Below are 20,765 nucleotides of genomic sequence, written 5' to 3' on the forward strand. Positions count from 1 at the left end.
GAAGATAAAAGTTCGAGAAACAAAAAAAAAACAGACACTCCATTCGAAAACCAGCTAGCAATTGAGTGATCGTGAGAATATAGAAAGAGGGAAAGACGTCCTTCTCCCTCCTTCCATCTCTCTAAGCACCTTCTCTCTCTAAATGTGTACATCTATAGCAGAAGAGTTTTGTGGCGGAAGAGAGAAAAAGCAAAGCAAAGCAAAGAGACACAGAACGAGGAAAAGAAAGAAAAAGGGAGAATATGGGCAGTGAGAGAAAGTGAGGAAGAGTCTCTGGGGTTGCCACGTGGCAAGTTTTGAATGGTGTTGAGCTTCAACTACAAGAACAACAACAACATCAACCAAAACAAGAACAAGAGCACCACTTCCTCTCTCCTCTCTCTCTCTCTCTCTCTCCTGCCATGTCAGAGTGTAACCCCGTCCCTATGACCCCGGCGAATCCGTATTTGTATGCTTCTCTCTCTAAAAGTCTCACACTTTCTCTCTCTAAAAAAATTAAAAAGGAAAATTAATTAGATTGGAAAAACAAAAACTATCTCTTTCCTCTCTATTTATTTCATTTGTCTCCCTTCGCTTTCTCTCTCTTTCTCGTATCTCTCACAGCCTGCCTTCCATGCCCTAAACCTCTCCCACCTCCCCCCTACCTCTTCAGCTCTTTATCTCAATCTAGCTATCTTGCTCTTTTGCTCCGTATATTGGGTTTTTGATCCATTACTTGATTGGTAAGCTTCTTAATTCATCTGGGCACTCTTTGTTTCTTTGGTTCTTGCTCATTTCCTGGTTGGTATATTTTGGGTTTGTGAATTCGTGTGACTTCGAACTCACCCATGTGTGCTTTCTTGCTCATTCTGATGTGGGTTTTGTTTGATTCTTGAAAGATTGTGTTTTTAAGCTTTGATTGATGTGGAATGGTTGGTGTTCTTGTATAGTGGCGTATTGGTTTTCGAAATTGCGTTAGAAGTCATGAATAGGTGGTGAAATGGGGTTTTGTGTTTGGCAGTAGTTGAATGTGTTTGCATGATTAAGTTCTTTTGTTTGATTGTTAATTCTATCACTACTTTGGTAGATTGCATTGGGCATTTGATAAGTGATAGTTTGGAAAAGATGGTTCAATCGTTCAATTGTTGGGTCCATAATATGTCGGATTTAGCACTAATGTTACAGTACATAAACTAGTTCTGTTTGCCGTTTGTAGGTTACTAGATTGTCTTGTTAGCTGATGATGCTCCAAAGTTGGCATTCGGCAATGTACCTTATAACTGTTAATCTCATCTGAGATTTGAGTGATTAGCACTTTTGTAGCAGATCTTAAGGCTGAGTTAGTGAGGAGCCTTCACTGTGACCCTTGGTAGCAGTTAAATAATTCGTTTTTATTTGTCCCAAAATATTGATCGAATTTGCTTAGCCCTACTGAATCTAAATATTAGTCCGCTCAGTCACCTGCATTTCCTTGACAAACTTGCTGTAGTTTGTATAAAGTTGTTCTCTTTATGTTAACATTAACTGTTAATGTAAAAATTTGCAGTGGCTGAATATGTGTGTGGAAGCTCTGATGCCTTGACTAATTCATCGACGTGCTTGCTGTCACTGTTGACCACATATGTAGGACCGAAGACTAAAAGATGAAGGAAGGCAGTTCTTCACCGAGTAAAATGATTAACAGAAATTGGGTCTTGAAACGAAAACGTAGAAAGCTTCCTCATGGACCTGATATATCTAATGGCAAAGAAGACGGTTCAGCAGCCTCAGAATCTCCAAGGAAGACTTCCTCTTCAGCTAAGCGCAGGCTGAATAATGAAATAGTTTCTGATCGATTTTCATCCAAGAAGAAAGGAAATGACGGGGTTAGTTTTTATATACTTGATTAATTGGTCGACCGTTTTTATTTAACCTGAAGAATTCATAAAGCAAATCCTCACTGGAATAACTTTATCATAGGGTGGTAATTTGCTTTCCAGTTAGTTTTTTGATATTATTCTTCAGTCACTCTAGTATGATCTTTGTTTATGGTGGTGGTGTTTTAATTCAAACATTTACAACATGTGGTTTCCAATTCTCCATAGGAAAGTTATTCAGCAGCCTACCTACTTAAGTCATCTCTCAGGCGCATGCATGTTTTTGTGATTTGAAATACTATACAAAGCTCTTTAAGGAACAGCAGCTCAGTGTTTTGAATAGCCATGAAAATGGAACCAATCTAGTTTGCCTAAAGTTAAATTTATTCCTGGGTCACGTGATATGTGGATGATAAACGTCAGAGGTTTGATCAATGGAAGGCGAAGACACCTCCGAAAATTCAATTTTTCATGTAGCTGGCAGCAAATGGCAAGAGTAATACTTGCGATAGCATTCAAAGGAGGCAACCAATGATGTGCTTATCCCCTTCTTGGTGTGTTCTTTGCAAAGAGAATGCAGAAAACATTGATCACTTGTTCATTCATTGTTTGTATTCCCTAAAATTATGGTGGAGGATGTTGGGTGCTCTCGGACCGGAGTGGGTGATTCTTAAAGGATGTTTTGAGCTCCTTAGTATCAATTTGAGGGTTTCGGGGAAGGGGAAGAGAGCTGGAATCCTTCGAGATTGTCCAGTGCATGCGATATTCTGGAATATCTGGATGGAGTGCAATCGAAGAATTTTTCAGGGTCATATAGGAGTAAGGGTTGAGGAATTATGGGATAGAATTAAATTTTGGACATCTCTTTGGGCTTCGGTTTCGAGGCAGTTCAAGGATTATCACTACTCTATCATCATGAGAGACACGATGGCAGTCCTAAGATGATTCTACTGAAGTTTTTGTTTTTTGTGTTTATTAAAGAATTTTTTTCAATCTTAGTAGGTCAGACACTCTTTTTTTAGGTTTTGTTGTTTGATCGAGGATTTTTTCCTCTTGATTATCAATACAATGTTTCTCTTAAAAAAAATTAATAATGGAAGAGTCCAAGTGACAGAAATGGGAACTATTATTTTAGAACATGTTATTGAGAATACAATTTAGTTTCGAACTGAGGGTTTCTGGTCTGCTGAAGGTTTAGAGAAACACAAAAGTGGGCTCGTGATTTTTTAGGTTTTGCATTTCTGTTGAGTCTTTTGACACAATACGTGGTGGTAATACATATTAGTTTATAAGACTGACGGCAAGGTCTCCCAAATACAGTAACATCATATGTAGTGCAGCTTACACTGCCTACGGGGTACAAAATATTATGCGTATTAGCAGTCACATGTTTGCTTTAGGGTGATGATTGTTCTATGCTTTTTAAGTTGGACTTTAGGTCAGGTTGTGACATTATTTTTCTATTTACTTTTTGGTCTTTGGTTGTAATCAAACTTCTTTACAATTTTTTGAAGTTGTGTTCCAATTTGGCCAGCACTGAACTCTATATGCCACATTCCACCTTGTTACATTTAGGTTTATGCAAATTTTGGCAGTACTCTTCCCTGCTAATTCAGCGGGATAGTTGTGCATGTAATCTTTTTATGAGGGCACTGCAGTTTGAGAACAAGTGAAAACATTCATCCTGTTAAATATCTTATTTTGCTCGTTTTGTCTCTTCTGTAACATTAATTCTTCTTAAACATGCTCTGACTTCATGCAATATTTTGTCTAATCCCAGTATTTCTATGAATGCGTGATCTGTGACCTTGGTGGTAACTTGTTGTGTTGTGATAGCTGCCCCCGAACCTATCATCTCCAGTGTCTTAATCCACCTCTAAAGGTATATTTATTTTAACTGCACTGTGCTAGCTTGTTTTTTCATGATCCATTTTCTTTGGTTTAGCTGTACTAATATCCCATTCTTGTTTTTCTCTTTGTTGTAAATTCTTTATTGTGAAATTCATCACCTGAAGCGCATTCCGAATGGGAAGTGGCAATGCCCAACTTGCTGTCAGAAAAGTGATCTGCTTGAGCCCATAAACTATTTAGCGGATACCATTTCAAAACGAGCAAGAACAAAGAGTGTCACTGCTAAGTCCAAAACTGGAGTTACGTCATCTGAAAGGGAAAAAGTATCACAGATTTTCGGAAACTCCATTGTTGCAAAGAAAAGATCCTCAAGCAAAGGAAAAACTATTTTAACTCATGGAATCAAATTCTTTGAAAAGAAACCATTTTCCCAGATAGATATACCTTGTAGCACCAAGCCGAGTCATTCAACAGTTGGTGGTTCTGTGGACGGTATTTCATCATGTGAGAATGTTGACGATAAAAAAAGATCTAACTTTTCCCCAGAAGATGATTCCGCAGACAGAAAGTTGAGCTCTCCTGCTAAAGAAGTTTCATCTCATTCTAAAGTTACAGCTTCGGAGACAAATGAAGAAGCTCCTGAGGAATTTGCCTCTCCTGAGGTGAAGCCTGTCCTGTCTTGTACTGATGCATCTCCACGTAAGACCATAGTTCTTGCGATCAGTGCTACCACTGGCAAGGCCAGAAAAAGGAAACACAAAGGCAATAACGATAAGAGTAAAAAGAAGAAGAAGACCGATAAGGGAAAATCTGTTAGTACTTCTAAACAGTCTGGATCTAAAGCAAGTACTGCAAGCCTGAGGATTGGTAAAGCACTTCGTAAGCATAAATCTGTCAACCACGGGGTTTCTGCAACCTTGTCAAGAGAGGATGTTGAAATCAAGAATTCAGATGTCCAAAACAAAGACGAGGTATCTTTCAATTTTCTGATTCTATATTGAACCCTTGTTTATATGTAGGGATCATCATTGGTTGTTGATGACTTCTTAGTAGTTTTCATAATCATGCTGGCTTATTGTTATTGTTTATTATGGTTAATTTAGGAAATGTATGTTCCTGCTGTAGTTGTTAATGCTGGGATTTTGTCCTTCTTTATAGTTATATGTAGTAAATATCATTGTTTTTTTTTTTTCAGGAGCTTCCTGAGGGAGAAAAGGTCCCGTCACATAATGTAGATAAAGCTGGAAGTCATGTAGTCGAAACACTAATTTGTAATGATAGTTTTCCTGCTGAACCTCTGCAGGTAAATGTGTTTCCTAGAATGTTGTGTAAAAAAATGAATTTTATTGAATGTTTTTATTCTGGTTTATATATAGACAATATGCTCCTTGTTTTGGTTACTTAATATCACCATACAGATTATTTTGTTTCTTGCATGCCCGTGTCACAGGTTGATCGAGTTTTGGGATGTCGAGTTCAAGGTGATAATGCTGACTCTCGTCACTTATCTGTGGCAGCTGCTCATGATCTGTGTTCTGCTGATTTGCAAGTCTCAGATACTCAAACCAGATTATCAGATGGGAATTCTGCTTGTGATAATGACATGGAAGTCGGAGCTGCTGAAAATCTTACTGAGGGTTGTGAAAATGTTGTCAAGGGTGCTGATGGGGATGAAAGCATGAAGGATGATGTTAGAGTGGACAAAATGAATGTGTACAGAAGATCCATGAACAAGGAAGGTAAAAAAGCTAACTCCATGGATGCGCCGAGGATGGGTAATAAGGATTTGGGTAACATAAATGGTAAGGATCAAGATGAATCTGCTGTAACTGCAGATGATTCGGGAAAAATACATGAAAGAATAGTGACTGCGGAGACTACCAAAGTTAGTTTGAAAAGTCATGATGAGGATGAGGTTCCAGAAATTGAAACACATGTCTCTCCTGACGCCAAAGACAAAAAAGATGTAGATACAGAAACTGGAATTAATAGCAGCGCTCAAAACAAAAGTCAGGGGCCATCCTCACTGGCTGAACCTTCAGGTGGTAGCTGTGAGACGGTATTGTATGAATTTTTAGTTAAGTGGGCGGGTAAGTCTAACATTCATAATAGTTGGGTTTCTGAATCTGAGCTAAAAGTCTTGGCCAAGAGAAAACTAGAAAATTACAAGGCCAAGTATGGAACTGCTGTTCTAAATATCTGTGAGGAACGATGGAAGCAACCACAGCGGGTGATTGGTCTCCGTGGTTTAAAAGATGGCTCAGGTGAAGCTTTCGTAAAATGGAATGGTCTTTCTTACATCGAATGCACTTGGGAAAGATTGGATGAACCTGTCATTCAAAATTCTCAGAATCTGGTCGATCTATTTAATCAATTTGAGCACCAAACACTGGAAAAAGATGCTTCTAAGGATGATTCAAGAGGGAGGGATAGTTGTCAGCAAAATGAAATAGTTACTCTGACAGAGCAGCCTAAGGAACTGAAGGGAGGGTCATTGTTTCCCCATCAGCTTGAAGCACTCAATTGGTTGCGGAAGTGCTGGCATAAATCCAAGAATGTAATACTAGCTGATGAGATGGGGCTTGGTAAAACTGTGTCAGCTTGTGCTTTTCTTTCGTCATTATATTATGAGTTCAAAGCCACTCTGCCTTGTTTAGTCTTGGTTCCACTTTCCACAATGCCTAATTGGCTTTCTGAGTTCGCATTATGGGCTCCTGAGTTGAACGTCGTGGAATATCATGGGTGTGCTAAAGCAAGAGCCATTATTCGCCAGTATGAATGGCATGCTAGTGATCTGAACGCGTTGAATAAAAAAACATCTGCTTATAAATTTAATGTTCTTTTAACTACATATGAAATGGTTCTTGCTGATTCCTCACATCTCCGTGGGGTTCCCTGGGAAGTTCTCATAGTTGACGAGGGTCATCGTTTGAAAAATTCAGGAAGTAAGCTTTTCAGCTTGCTTAATTCCTTGTCTTTCCAACATCGTGTACTGTTGACTGGTACCCCTCTTCAGAACAACATTGGTGAAATGTATAACTTGCTTAATTTCTTGCAGCCGGCTTCATTCCCTTCGCTATCTTCATTTGAGGATAGGTTTAATGATCTTACAACTGCAGAAAAAGTGGATGAATTGAAAAAACTTGTTGCTCCACATATGCTTCGGAGGCTTAAAAAGGATGCTATGCAGAATATCCCTCCCAAGACTGAACGGATGGTTCCTGTTGAGCTGTCCTCTATCCAAGCTGAATACTACCGCGCAATGCTCACAAAGAATTATCAGATATTACGGAATATTGGGAAAGGGGTGGCACAGCAGTCAATGTTGAACATTGTAATGCAATTAAGGAAAGTCTGCAATCATCCGTATCTCATACCAGGCACTGAACCTGACTCTGGGTCTGTAGAGTTCCTTCATGAAATGCGGATAAAAGCTTCAGCCAAGTTGACTCTGTTGCATTCTATGCTTAAGATTTTGCACAAAGAAGGTAACAGAGTCCTAATCTTTTCACAGATGACCAAGCTACTAGATATCCTTGAGGATTATTTGGCCATAGAATTTGGACCTAAAACATATGAGAGAGTAGATGGCTCTGTTTCAGTCACTGATCGTCAATCTGCAATTGCGCGTTTTAACCAAGATAGAAGCCGATTTGTCTTTTTGTTATCAACACGCTCTTGTGGCCTTGGTATCAATTTGGCAACAGCTGACACTGTCATTATCTATGATTCTGATTTCAACCCGCATGCTGATATCCAAGCTATGAATCGAGCACATCGAATTGGACAGTCAAAACGACTATTGGTATATAGGCTTGTAGTTCGTGCTAGTGTTGAAGAGCGCATTTTGCAGCTTGCAAAGAAGAAACTTATGCTTGATCAGCTTTTTGTGAATAAGTCGGGATCCCAAAAAGAAGTGGAAGATATTATAAAATGGGGAACAGAGGAGCTTTTTAATGATTCTCCTAGCGCTGATGGAAAAGATACAGATGAAAATAATAGTAACAAGGATGAGGCAGTGACAGATGTAGAACATAAGCATAGGAAGCGAACTGGTGGCCTGGGGGATGTGTATAAGGATAAATGTACAGATAGCAGCAACAAGATTGTGTGGGATGAAAGTGCAATTTTAAAGTTGCTAGACCGTTCAAACCTTCAGTCTGGATCAACTGATATCGCTGAAGGAGATTTGGAAAATGATATGCTTGGCTCAGTAAAGGTAAAGTATTAAACTTTCTAATGCATTTGTTGTTTATTTATGCATTGATAATAAGTTTTATGGTGATTTTATATCAGTTACCACTTGAAATCATTACTGTTTGAGCGTTTTTTCCCGTTTGAATCTGGGGTTGCCATGAATTTTTTTTTTTGGTGACATATTAAGACATGGTGGTTTATTACAAAATTATTTTTGTTGCCTAAGGCAACTTGTATTCCCATAACATCAGCTTTGGATCTGCTCTTGATTATACTTTAAACTGAACTTGCATGCAAAATTTTACAAAATTTGCATTTCTGTGTTCTGCATCATTATCTTCTCATATATGACATATGACTTGTAAAACTGAATTGCTTTATGATCCATCAATTGGGGTAAGGGCTGAGTCAAGTTAGTTGTAGGTTCAGTCCCTTTCACTATGTCAGCTTGTTTATAACCTTGTCCTGAGACATGCATCTCCGTCGGTGAGAGTTATTGGTAAATAATTGAGTTCGTGAGTTAACTAGTTATGCTTTTCCCATGTTTTAAATTGGGTAATATGCTTTTCCCATGTTATATGCATTTTTAGTTGCATGCATATTGATCCTGTTATCCTACTTTAAGCTGTTTTTATCTTGCATGAAATTTGCCTATAAGGACTAATAGTCAACAAAATTAAAAAACAAATTTCTTCTATGTTGTTGTTTATCTCATACTAACTTATCGCTTTACCAGTCCATTGAATGGAATGAGGAACCAGCTGAAGAGCAGGGAGTTGAATCACCTGTAGGCGCAAGTGATGATATTTGTGTACAAAATACTGAAAGGAAAGAGGATAACATGGTTGCTGTTACTGAAGAAAATGAATGGGACAGACTATTGCGTCTTAGGTAACAAACTATTCTATTGTCACCTATGTTCAGTGTTTTCATGTGTTATTACTGCTACTCTACTAATCTGCTAATAGGATTAATGCATCTGTATTCAAATGTATATATAAAGTGGATCTAAATGTGTTGTACATTAAAAGGAGTAAAATGAAATGAAAGATTTTAGAGACCAATTACTGACTTGAGATTTAAATGCCTCTGAATTGTCATTTGCAATTTTTCGGGCTTGTAGGTGGGAGAGATATCAAAGTGAGGAGGAAGCAGCTCTTGGTCGGGGGAAGCGCCTGCGGAAAGCTGTTTCTTACAGGGAAGCATATGCTGCACACCCAACTGAAACATTGAGTGAGGTACTTCAGTTAGACATATGCTTAAATGAAGCATAATCCTTTTTCTAGTCTACCTTTCATTTGTATTTGCAGTTTCACGCTGCTGCTGAAAATATCACTAAGAAAAATTTTCATTCTCTTTTTCAACTGTATATACACTTTCTTAAAATATAAAACCCCCTCTATGACTGAATTTTATGTTGTAAATTGGCTTAGCTTGTTTCAGGCCTTCCACTTCTAACTTTTCTTTTGACTTGCATGGATTCATTTATGGTGCAAAGAATTTTTTTACTCAGCGACCTGGACCATCTGGGCAAGAGTTTGTTGCATAATTTCATTGGGTTAAGTTGCTTATCCATAGTGCTTCTAATAGTTTGCTTGTATAAGCAGAGTGGTGCGGAAGAGGAACGTGAGCCTGAACCAGAGCCAGAGCGGGAGTACACACCTGCTGGACGAGCTCTAAAAGCAAAGTTGTAAGTTCAGAATCTCTTCAAGTAATACTACCGTAATTGCTTTAGTTCAGGAGTTGAGATTGATTTTATTGTGTAGAAAGCTGCAGCACAATTGTCAAGCAGTTTTCCTAAGTACCTAGTTGTGTTTGGTAATAGGGATATACATGTCTAACTTTCACATTTTTGAGGTATGTGCGATTCATTTGAGTCGAGCTTTATTTAAATTTTAAGATTTTAGAACTGGAGTCTCAACATATGGACTTTATCAAATTTGAACTTGATGGGGAGAGTACTACACATCAAGGGGAAAAACAAGTATTTTATTTTGATGGGGAAATTATTTCAGATTTTAATGGTCACCAAATTATTGAGTTGTAGGCATTTAGACTGGTTCAAGTATAATAGTAGTAAGTTTTCATGCATTGTTTGACATTGGATTACTTTTTTATTTATTATTCAACAGTGCTAAGCTCCGAGCTAGACAAAAAGAACGGCTCGCTCAGAGGAATGCAATTGAGGAATCTCATCCTAGTGAGGGACTGCCTGTTGAGTCACTTCCTCCATGTCCCACCAATACTGCCAAAGATGGGGATCAAGCGACTGGACTAGTTCAATTTTTCAGAGAGAGGCCTTCAGTAATTGACTTGGAGGATAACAAGTTAGATGCTCCTCCCAAGGCCAAGACTGACTCTCCCTTACGGTTGGGCAGACTATCAAAGCATAAAAACAGCCGCCTTGATCTTTCTGTTAATCCTCTTGACTACCTGTCTCCTGACATTTTCTTTCCAAGTCACCAATCTCAGGGAACCAGCATGACCAACTCAGTGCCCCCAAATAATTTGTTACCTGTTCTGGGACTCTGTGCTCCCAATGCTAGTCAAATAGAATCGTCAAATAAGAACTTTTCAAGGTCAAATTGCAGACAGAAAGGAGCTCGGCCAGAGTTTCCATTTAGTCTAGCTCCTCAGTCTGGGACTTTGTCTGAGACAGACATAAATGGTGATGAAGTGAAATTATCAGGTGCATCAGCGGAAGTATCACGTCTGAAGAATAACATTCCAAATGGTGGTTTGCCATTTAGGCCGGTATGAGTTTTGTTGATACATGTGTGTTGGTTTATAAGTTTTGTTGATACATGAATCATGATCATAATGCTTGGTCTGTTTGCAGTTTCCTCCGGCTATTCAGGGAAACAGTTATGATCGTCCAGAAAGTTCTGGTGCTGCTTTTTCAGATTTCCAGGAGAGGATGGCACTGCCTAACTTACCATTTGATGACAAATTGTTACCAAGATTCCCGCTTTCAACTAAGAGCGTGCCAAGTCCACATTTTGACTTCTTGCCTAGCTTGTCATTGGGTAGCAGAATTGAACCTTCCAATGGCTCCTTGCAAGAACTTCCAACAATGCCATTGTTCCCCAATTTAAAATTACCCCCACAAGATGCACCCAGATATAATCAACAAGACAGAGAAGTGCCTCCCACCTTGGGTTTGGGACACATGCCAACTACATTTCCATCATTACCTGATAACCACAGGAAGGTGCTTGAAAACATAATGATGAGGACTGGTCCTGGATCAAGCAACTTGTTTAAAAAGAAATCAAAAGCAGATATATGGACGGAAGATGAACTTGATTTCCTCTGGATTGGTGTTCGTAGGCATGGAAGGGGCAATTGGGATGCAATGCTAAGAGACCCGAGGTTGAAGTTCTCGAAGTTTAAAACTTCGGAAGATTTGTCAGCTAGATGGGAGGAGGAGCAACTCAAGATTTTGGATGGGCCATCTTTCCCAGTGTCCAAATCAACCAAACGGACTACCAAATCCTCACAGTTTCCCTGCATATCTGATGGGATGATGGCACGGGCACTGCATGGAAGTAGACTTGTCACACCGCCAAAATTTCAACCCCATTTGACAGACATGAAGCTGGGTTTTAGTGATCTTACATCTGGCTTTCCGCATCTTGAAGCATCAGATAGACTTGGTTTGCACAATGAGCAATTTCCCCCCATTCCAACCTGGTTTCATGAAAAATTCCGGGCAAATTTTTCCGGAGATTCTTCTGCTGGAGTTTCTGACAGACCAGGGACGTCTTCCAATGTTCCCATTGAGGAGCCATTTGTTGTCACTTCTTTTGGAACCAGTTGCTTGGGTTTGAATTCCTCAAGCAGCTATGATGTACATAAGAAGGAAGATGAACAGGGTGCCTATAAGTATGGGAAGTTGCCTTGTCTTCTTGATAGATCACTGAATGTTCTACGTGATATGAATAATAATTTGGGAAGGGGTGAACCCACCAGTTCAGGATTTCTACCTGATCCCAAGAGGGGGCTTTTAAAGGGGAAAGATCTTGCTGGAAGTAGTTCTTCAAAGGACAAGCTACCCCATTGGCTACGGGAAGCTGTAAGTGCTCCTGCTAAACCCCCAGCACCTGACCTGCCACCCACAGTGTCAGCAATAGCTCAATCTGTTCGGTTGTTATATGGGGAGGATAAGCGAACTATTCCTCCCTTTGTGATTCCAGGCCCACCTCCTTCGCTACCAAAGGATCCAAGACGGAGTCTAAAGAAGAAAAGAAAGCAGAAATCACGTCTGTTTAGGCGGATTCCACCAGAAATTGCTGGAAGCAGCCAGGACTTCCAGAGCACACACTTTGGTGACAATGCTTCAAGCTCCATTCCTATGGCCCCATCATTTCCATTGCTTCCACAATCAATGGTTGCAACTCCAGGCCTTTCACGGATTGAATCTGACCTCAGTGCGCCTCTCAGTTTAAATGTGGCGAACCCGTCATCCTCATTGCCGCATCTGAATCATCAGAAGAAAACAATCATGGGAATGTCCCCTTCACCTGAAGTGCTTCAATTGGTAGCATCCTGTGTTGCTCCTGGCCCACATCTGTCAGCAGCTTCTGGCATGGCAAGCTCAAGCTTTCATGACACAAAGCCCTCGTTGCCAAACTCAGTTGACCAAGTAGGACTTTTGGACTCCCAAACTGCATTTGGAAGCAAGGAGGCTAAGCAGGGCTCACCTCTTAAGGTGTGTGATTCACTTGGGAAAGATAGAACATGTGATACTGAAAGTGGGGATTCCAGCAAGACTCAATCAGATCCCTCTAGGACAGAACGGCCCGATGTAGAGGAAATTTCTTCTGAGGGCACTGTCTCGGATCATCCTCTGAGTGATCGGGAACCGTAGCTGTAATATGGGATTAGAACATAGTTATTCTTTCATGTTATTCAAGTCTCCAATGTGCTTGAATTTTTGTAGGTTTTTGTAGTGCATGATAAACTAGCCAATATAGGGTTATTTAGGATATATAATGTTGTGTAAAGCTTATGTAAGAGAATGAAAAATATAGTGCTGCCTGCTCATTTAACCATGGACCTTGCGTCCCCCTTGTGTCTCATCAATGAGACAATATCTGAATAGTGATGCCCAATCAGTTGGCTTACTTCAGACCCAAAAAAAATCTGTTGGTTTACTTTTTCAATTTTTTTTAAAGACTAGTTTTGGATTTATAATTTTCTGGTGGCCGTCTTCCATATGGTGGTCTTGTGGAATTGCTGCTTTGTTTATAATGAGAGAGTTGTTTAACAGTCTGAATTGCTGCGTCGAGCAACCTTTATTCTCCATTAGTTTTTTTTTTAAAATTTTAAACATTTGGTTGGTTAAGTGACTTAAGAATCATTCATACAGATTAGAAGTGGTGTGAAGCCAAAAAAACAAAAAAAACCAATTTTTAATTTAAAGTTAAAACAACTAATGATTCTCTTCATTTTGTTTTTTTTTTATTCTCTCCTTGTATCAGGACTCATATAATCTACTAAACTGGATGGGCAGCAAATAAAAATTTTCTTTTTTGTCCCCTCTTCTCTCTCATCAAACCAGAACAACCAAATTTGTCTTTTGCTTTGTTTGGCATCCCTTAAAAATTTCATGTGGCCTGTTTACTTGCAATTTTTCTGCCTCACAGACAGTGCAGATGCAGAACCCTACCAATAGGAATTCAGGGGATGCCTAGGGACTTGGATAAGTGACCATTAACTTTGGGACTCTGCTGATCGTAAACTATACTTGACATCAACAAGATCAGGAGAACAACAAATCTGAAATCGAAGAAAATAAAACATAAAAGTAAAGAAGATGAAGAAGAAGATGATTAATCGAACTGTATCCACTAGTCAGCCAGTACAAAAATGTATAAGCCAAAGTACCCATCAAGGGAGAAGCTAGAACAACCTCTCTCTCTCTCTCTCTCTCTCTCTCTCTCTCTCTCTCTCTCAATCTTAGATGCCAAACCCTCTAACAATATACAAAATACCCATTACATCCAAGCCAAAGATACAAAGCTCAAGATCATTAGAATTGATATATATATTTCTAGTGAGGAGTGGTGATCAGTTTTGGACCAGCTGAGGTTCTGATTGGTTGGCCACAAACCTGGAGGAGAAGGCATAGAACTTGAAGTAATCTAGATCATCTAACAAGTTTCCACATCCAGTTGCATCAAAGTTGAGAGAATAGCTCAATGGATCATAATGGCACTGGAATGAGCTTTGTCTACTAGCAGCCCCTATCCTTCTCCTATGTTTCTTTAGCTTCCTCACCAGTTTGGCCAGACAGGTACAGTGGGATGATGAACTACTAAGACAATTAGCGGCCACGGCAGTACCCGCGGTTGCGGTGGTGCCGCCTTTATGACCACCAGCTTTGGTGGTGCATGTATTCTTGGGCCAAGAAATAAGCCACATTGTGTACAAAATATATATTTATATATGTAGCTTCTCTAGTTATGTGTTGAATATAGATGTGTTTCTACTCTTTTGGAAATTGGAAGTGAGTGAATTGAAATGGAGAAAGTGATGTGGTACTGCAAGTGAGTTTGAGGGTGTATTTATAGGAAGTGAGGGGGTGCTGAGGGAGGTGTTATCTCACTTTTCTTAAAGTTAAATTGTTAAACAACATAGGTTATACCAGTAGGTTGCATGCAAAGCCAAAGTTTGAAACTTTGAATGGTTTCGTTGTACTTTTGAATGTATAAAAAATGTGTCATCCACATGGCGGAAAGCCAATGTGAACCTTTTTAATTGAGTTCAAATGGAGAAAGTATACACTATTTCTCGAGCAATACACCATCTGATCAAAGATCCACAATCATCACATATTTCATATATAAGATATAAGAATTATTGGTACAATCATCACATTCATTAAAGAATAAGAATTATCACCCCGGTGCATTTTAAGTACAAAAATTCACGTTTAATGAAAACACAATTCGATTGGATGTATAAAAACAGTATTATCCTTGTGATATACAAATTCTTTTCCAATAGAAGATAGGAATTAATGAACTCGTCAATTTAACAGCTACATACTCATTCCAATTAAACGGAAATTGACATTATAGGAAAACCCTATTAGTGTTAATGATGAGATTTGTTGCAACTGAGGCTCCAACCGACATTTGAACGTAAAAGCAAGGTTAAGATGGTGAGTAATGACTATGATTAAGAGGAAAATGATTAAAGGTGGTGTAGGCAGTGATGCAGTGAGGCAGTGGCATCCCAATCTAATCCAAGTCTTTGTCAGAGAGGCAGAGAAATAATTTGACTGAGATGACCCAAGTGGGCAGCCTCGGTTGGTATAATATTCTTCACGTGGGTCCCATATATCAACGAAACTGTCAACTCTAAGATCTGTGAATCCAATCACCAGAATTTTGTAATTTTAATCTTTAGCAGATAAGAAAAATAAATACAAAGTTATTATCAGAATTATATAATTGTTGTTTTTAAAGCCACACATTTGAGAACTATCCTTTATCAAGCAACTTAATACAAGAAAATGTTAAACATGCATAATCAATTTCATCATCATATATTTGATAACTGTACGTTGTCATTTTCTTCTTTTAATCAATCTCATCATCGTGTTAGTATTTTTTATTTTTCTTATATAACTTTCAACACGTAAACACATATATATTTCATAAGTGAAATCCGTATAATATTTAAATGGTATATTTCATGCATATCGTAGTTAACCGTTGTGTTTGGAAACAATTTTTATTGTAGATGACTAGACATTAAAGTGATTGACTCGAAAACCTTCGTTTGCTGGTTTACAATAACATTTGAGATTCTCTTACTCAAGTATCCTTTGACTAGAAGTAATTAAACAAAGAAAAAAAATACTTTAGAGTTATATGACTATATCTAACGTTTGATTAATAATACATACAAGCAAGGATATTCTTATTCCCTATCTCATAATCACCCCGTTATGATTCTTATCATTCTCTATCTAATGCAACAATGGAATAATTTGTTTTCGCTTCTCTTTTCCTTTTTGGGTAATTGTTTTCCCAGTTGACGCTAAAACTCCAGAGTCTTAAGAATAAGTAACCACCAAGTTGAAAGTTGATAACACGAAAAATCAAAGTACCAAAGTCCAATGTGTCAGAAAAACAAAGTTTTGTGAGTGTCTTGAAGAAAACATGCAAGAAGGCACAAGTCAATGGGGTGTGAGGCCCTGAGGCCTGAGGGCATCGATCACGTGGGTGGCTTTGATTAACTATCGGTTTTTATACTGAAAAAGAAATAGAAAAAAGTCGAAGAGTAGCCTCAGCTGCTGCTGCTGCTGCAGCACATGGCCCCCTACCCTTCTTTCATGGTTTTATTTGGAGATCTATTATATAAATTATGATACGGGAATTTGTATATTACGAAAATAACACTATTTTGTTATTTTGAATTGATTATATCTTATTTAATATGATAATTGATTAAGAATAGTAAAATAGTGTTATTATGTGAGATACAAGTTCATCTCGCTTCTCCAACTCTATGCGTCCTCTTCTATGCCAAAGACTTTCACTGGCTCGGTCACATTGATTGAAGTAAAGAGGCCAAAAGCCAGAGATCTATCACTTACTTTTTTTCTAACACCGAAAGCAAAAGAAGACCTATTGCCTATACTATTAGTTCTTTAACACATTTTTCTGCTTCTGGTTTCATTACATATACGGATATAATGAGGAGATCTTAGAGAAGTCTGGTCAGTGGTCACTAGGTCACTTGGCCACTTGGGCGCGGTAAGATGTGATTGAGCATAAAATCTAAGTGCACTTTTGAAGTTCTGTTTGGACCTTTCGTAACCGGTTAGATCATTGTGGTGTGCTGGTAAAAGAGCAGGATATTGAGATGTGAGGAGGTTAATTAGAGTTCATAGAGATAAAGCATTTTGTTCTTCAATTTCCTCCAATAAAAAAAATTAAAAACAAAAAGTAAAAGACATGATGAAATATACTATATGTATATATGTGGTTGATAGAAGGAAATCGAACTTGAGACTTCCTCTAATAAGAGAAGTATCATTAGACCTACAACTAGTTGATATTGTTATCTACAAAAGTCTTTTTTTTTTTTATGTTTATAAATCGCATAATTTTTTAGAGTTATATGGTATGTTTACTTATCCGTAATAGAGTTATTCTACAATGGAATAACCTTATTACTAATCTTGTGCTCATAATTCGATAAAAAATTGATTAAATGTATATCAATTCCCTTTTTGTCAAGCATTTTGTATATTAAAATGAAATGTGAAAAAACAATACTATTAAATTGACCATCAACAATATAATAAGAACTAGCGTTGCACATTCTTACAACATGTGAGAGCATGAATATCATATTCATATATGTGATGAGTTCAGGATTCATGATGAGATCAAAAGTGCATGTATATTTTCTATATATATATATATATATATGTGTTATATGCTTAGGATCCTATGACAAATACTTTTATAGGTTTATAATGTTTATAAGTTCTTCAAGCTGAGGCAGGGTTTTATTTTGCTAATGATTTTGGAATGACATAAAATTAAAATAAACAGTAAAGAAGAATAACAAAAGCAAAAAAAGAAAAAGGAGAGAGGCATGGGCTTCCATTCTTCCTTTGCCGCTGTACTCTTCTGCCATGGTCATTTCCATCAATCCATATGCAGGAAAACATCAAAGATAGACAATGTGCTCTAGACACTAAAAAGAACAAAATAATTTTGATGGAGATATGAACATGGGTATGCCTTCATTTTGGCGAGAGATGAGATTCTCAGATGGCCCAAATTTGCAAGAGAAAATATATATATATGATGAACAGATTTTCAGGCAATTAATTTGAGACAGAAGAAAGTGGGACAAAAATGCATGGAATGCAGATGAATTGAAATGTAAAGATTTCTATCTTACACTTCTCACGTACACATTTTCCTAGAGTCGCATAATTGTCTCGGTTTGTAGACATCATACTCTTAAGAGTTTTACTTAAAGGGTGGATTTTGGTTCCACTTTTTCTAGTAAAAAAATTAAAGTGATGATCATGAAATTAAGGTTTAAATGTTAAAAATATGATAATATAATAGCATTGACTGGTGATCTGCTGCAAGATTCTTCTCTCTCTCTCTCTCTCTCTCTGTCTCTGTGTCTCTGCATGTGGCTAGAACATGCTCTTTACAAGCATAAAATATACAAATATACTTATGGATCGATACATTGTACTTTTTACATTGGTAATGAGCCTGGTGGCTATGTCAAAGGGATTTTCAAAGTCTATGTATATGGCTGCATTGATCTTCTCCCCTCACTTTTAGCATTCTTTATAAGGCTAGCTAGCTAAGGGATCATATTCAAATTGGGGTCTGTGAACTTGGTGGTGCATAAATATAAGTAGGGTTAAATTTAAACCCACATTCCAAGTCAACCGACCACTATTGTGTAGGGTAACTGACCCAGATTATAGGGTAGGTGCATATGCCACAATGGCTCTTCCCAAGATAGTATTTTCTTTTGCAATCCATTAATTGGTTTCTGGAAGAAATTAGCACATTGTAAAAGTATTTCCAAAGAAATAGGCAAAAGAGTAGGCGAATTTCATTTACCTTACTACATTAGCATTTTCATGCTCCAAATATTGAAATTGAAACCTAATATGAATGAAAACTGTTAAATAATTTGATTGATGCATCATGAAAGGATTTGCCGCAATTGAAAGGAATATAGATTCACATGTGAAGCCCCTTAATCAACAGACAAACTATTTTTGTTTTTATTATTTATTACTTTATAAACATGAATGATTAACAACAAAACACAAATAGTTAAAATGTGATATGTTTTGGAAAAGCATGACATGAAAATCAGCAGGCGATACCATTTAAGAGCCTAGACCATGGTATTTAGGTTCAAATGCTGACAAGGCAAAAGAATGGGAGAATAATTTATTTGTACTCCTTGTATGAAACAGGCATTTCACTTGTAACTTGAAATGCCACTGACATTATATAGTTAAATGTGAGACATAGTCGTAAGACATCCATTTCATAAAATACGACATGCAAGTTTTTTTTTATAAAAAAAAAAATAATGTGAAGTGAGACATACACATTCTTAAACCTAAAAATCTTACTACTTGTGAAACTGTATATGAAAGAACACAATGCATCTAGGCACTAGCAATATATGCATCGAGTCTATTACAAAGATTATTAAAAGAAACAATGTAATTATAATAGCAGGATTTAATGGGTCATTTCTAGGGTTTGCCACTTTACGTTGCCCTCTTTCTCGATTTGCATTCATTTAGCAAAGAACCTGAGACAACTTGAGATTCTAACCATGTTTATTAAATGATCACCTCTCAATTAACGGTTACTTTAACTCGTTAAAAATATTGGAGGCCGGTGGAATTTTTTTTTAACTCAAATATAAATGTCTTGGTTAATTGAAACTAGTTGAAAAGTAACACTTTAATTATAATTTATTTTGGGTTCAATTCACTTGGAAGTGGGAACCATTCTAGAAACATCAAAAGAATAGCAAATGTAATGAAACTATGTAGTGCATTCGATTAGGGGTTTATTTAGGATTGATTTTGGGTGGGCCAATGATCACTTTTAAGTGATTTTACGAACGTGCTTCTCTATAAATGGCTCATTTGGAAGTGATTCTGAATAGACCAAAAATCACTTGTCCATATAACTACTTTAGGTGATTTTAAGTGATTTTATAGAGAATCACATAGCAGTACTTCTCTCCATAATCACTTTAAATAATTATATAGAGAAACACGTGACCTAGTGATTCTGATCAATCTATAATCACTTCCAAATGAGCTATAAATTAAATAACAACATTCCAATTAAACGGATTGCTTAATATGATCATCAAAACTTAATGAATTAGTCCCAATCAAAGCAAAACAGCTTCGCTTATCACCGAATTTTACCTTCTTTTTTTTTCCTGTGGTTACCTTGGACATTGTGATTTTAACTACATGAGTCATCCTGTAAAAAGCTTTCTTTTTTAAGAATAAAAAATATTTTAAAAATTGCATGAGTCATCCATACATCTATTTTAATAGGTATGTGATTGTAAGCTTAAATTATATAAGTTATTTAACAAATATTGCCATTCTATAAAAAAATATATATAAATAATATTGCCATCTTGGGCCTGCAATTTAAGTCCATTGGAGCATCTCCTTATTACTGGGCCAATACGGATCCCCAACCCAAAAAAAAAGACGACACAACTTCTAATCTTCACTTATTACAAAGACAAACTTGAAAACAAATAGGTTCAATATCAATGGAAAGCGGAGATTATGAGGCAAATTCAGAATGGTAATTTATTTCGTCTTTCTTTTGTTTAATTAGTGAGCAAGTGTTTTTTTCCTTAATTTCCACTTTCCTTTTTCATTGATGCATCATTAAAAAAACAGAACACGAAAGATACACAATGGGAGAAACAAGAGAGAGAACACATTATTATCTAACTTAACAATTAGTCAAATTTTTTTACTTGCTACTTCCTCTATTCAATAAATTATTATCGTATTTTCTTAAAAGGAAAAAAAAAATTCATGAAGGTTAATAAAATTAAAGCTAAAAACACAACGAATAGAGTTACAAATTGAGCTTATAAAATGATTTTTACACAAATATTTTATAATCGGGCTACTTTTAAAGGGAAAAAAAATTATCATTTACTTTATCTATATATATAAAGCAAAAGGTAGAGGATGGTAAAACATTCAAAATACCTCAAAATGCCATCGATTAATGCAAACATTAAATTATTAATTAAATGAGGATAATATAGTAAATTCAAACTTTTCATATTTAAAAAAATTAAAATTAA

General features: G+C 37.1%; 1 protein-coding gene across 2 annotated transcripts; it reads left to right on the top strand.

The window, feature by feature from the left end:
* The first annotated feature begins 388 nt into the window (after window positions 1-388).
* LOC117623894 (protein CHROMATIN REMODELING 4) lies at window positions 389-13,048 on the top strand. 2 transcript variants are annotated; one of them, XM_034354912.1, is made up of 11 exons: window positions 389-722; window positions 1,526-1,844; window positions 3,616-3,717; window positions 3,851-4,657; window positions 4,882-4,989; window positions 5,137-7,905; window positions 8,620-8,774; window positions 9,007-9,121; window positions 9,491-9,573; window positions 10,016-10,637; window positions 10,723-13,048. In XM_034354912.1, exons 2-11 carry the CDS (start codon window positions 1,623-1,625, stop codon window positions 12,751-12,753), a joined length of 7,014 nt encoding a protein of 2,337 aa, XP_034210803.1. In that variant the 5' UTR covers window positions 389-722; window positions 1,526-1,622; the 3' UTR covers window positions 12,754-13,048. The 2 variants fall into 2 exon arrangements, with proteins under 2 accessions (XP_034210803.1, XP_034210804.1); XM_034354913.1 differs by having other exon boundaries at window positions 420-722; window positions 1,607-1,844.
* Window positions 13,049-20,765: the final 7,717 nt, after the last annotated feature.

This window comes from Prunus dulcis, chromosome 4, assembly GCF_902201215.1.
Source record: "Prunus dulcis chromosome 4, ALMONDv2, whole genome shotgun sequence".
Taxonomy (NCBI): domain Eukaryota; kingdom Viridiplantae; phylum Streptophyta; class Magnoliopsida; order Rosales; family Rosaceae; genus Prunus; species Prunus dulcis.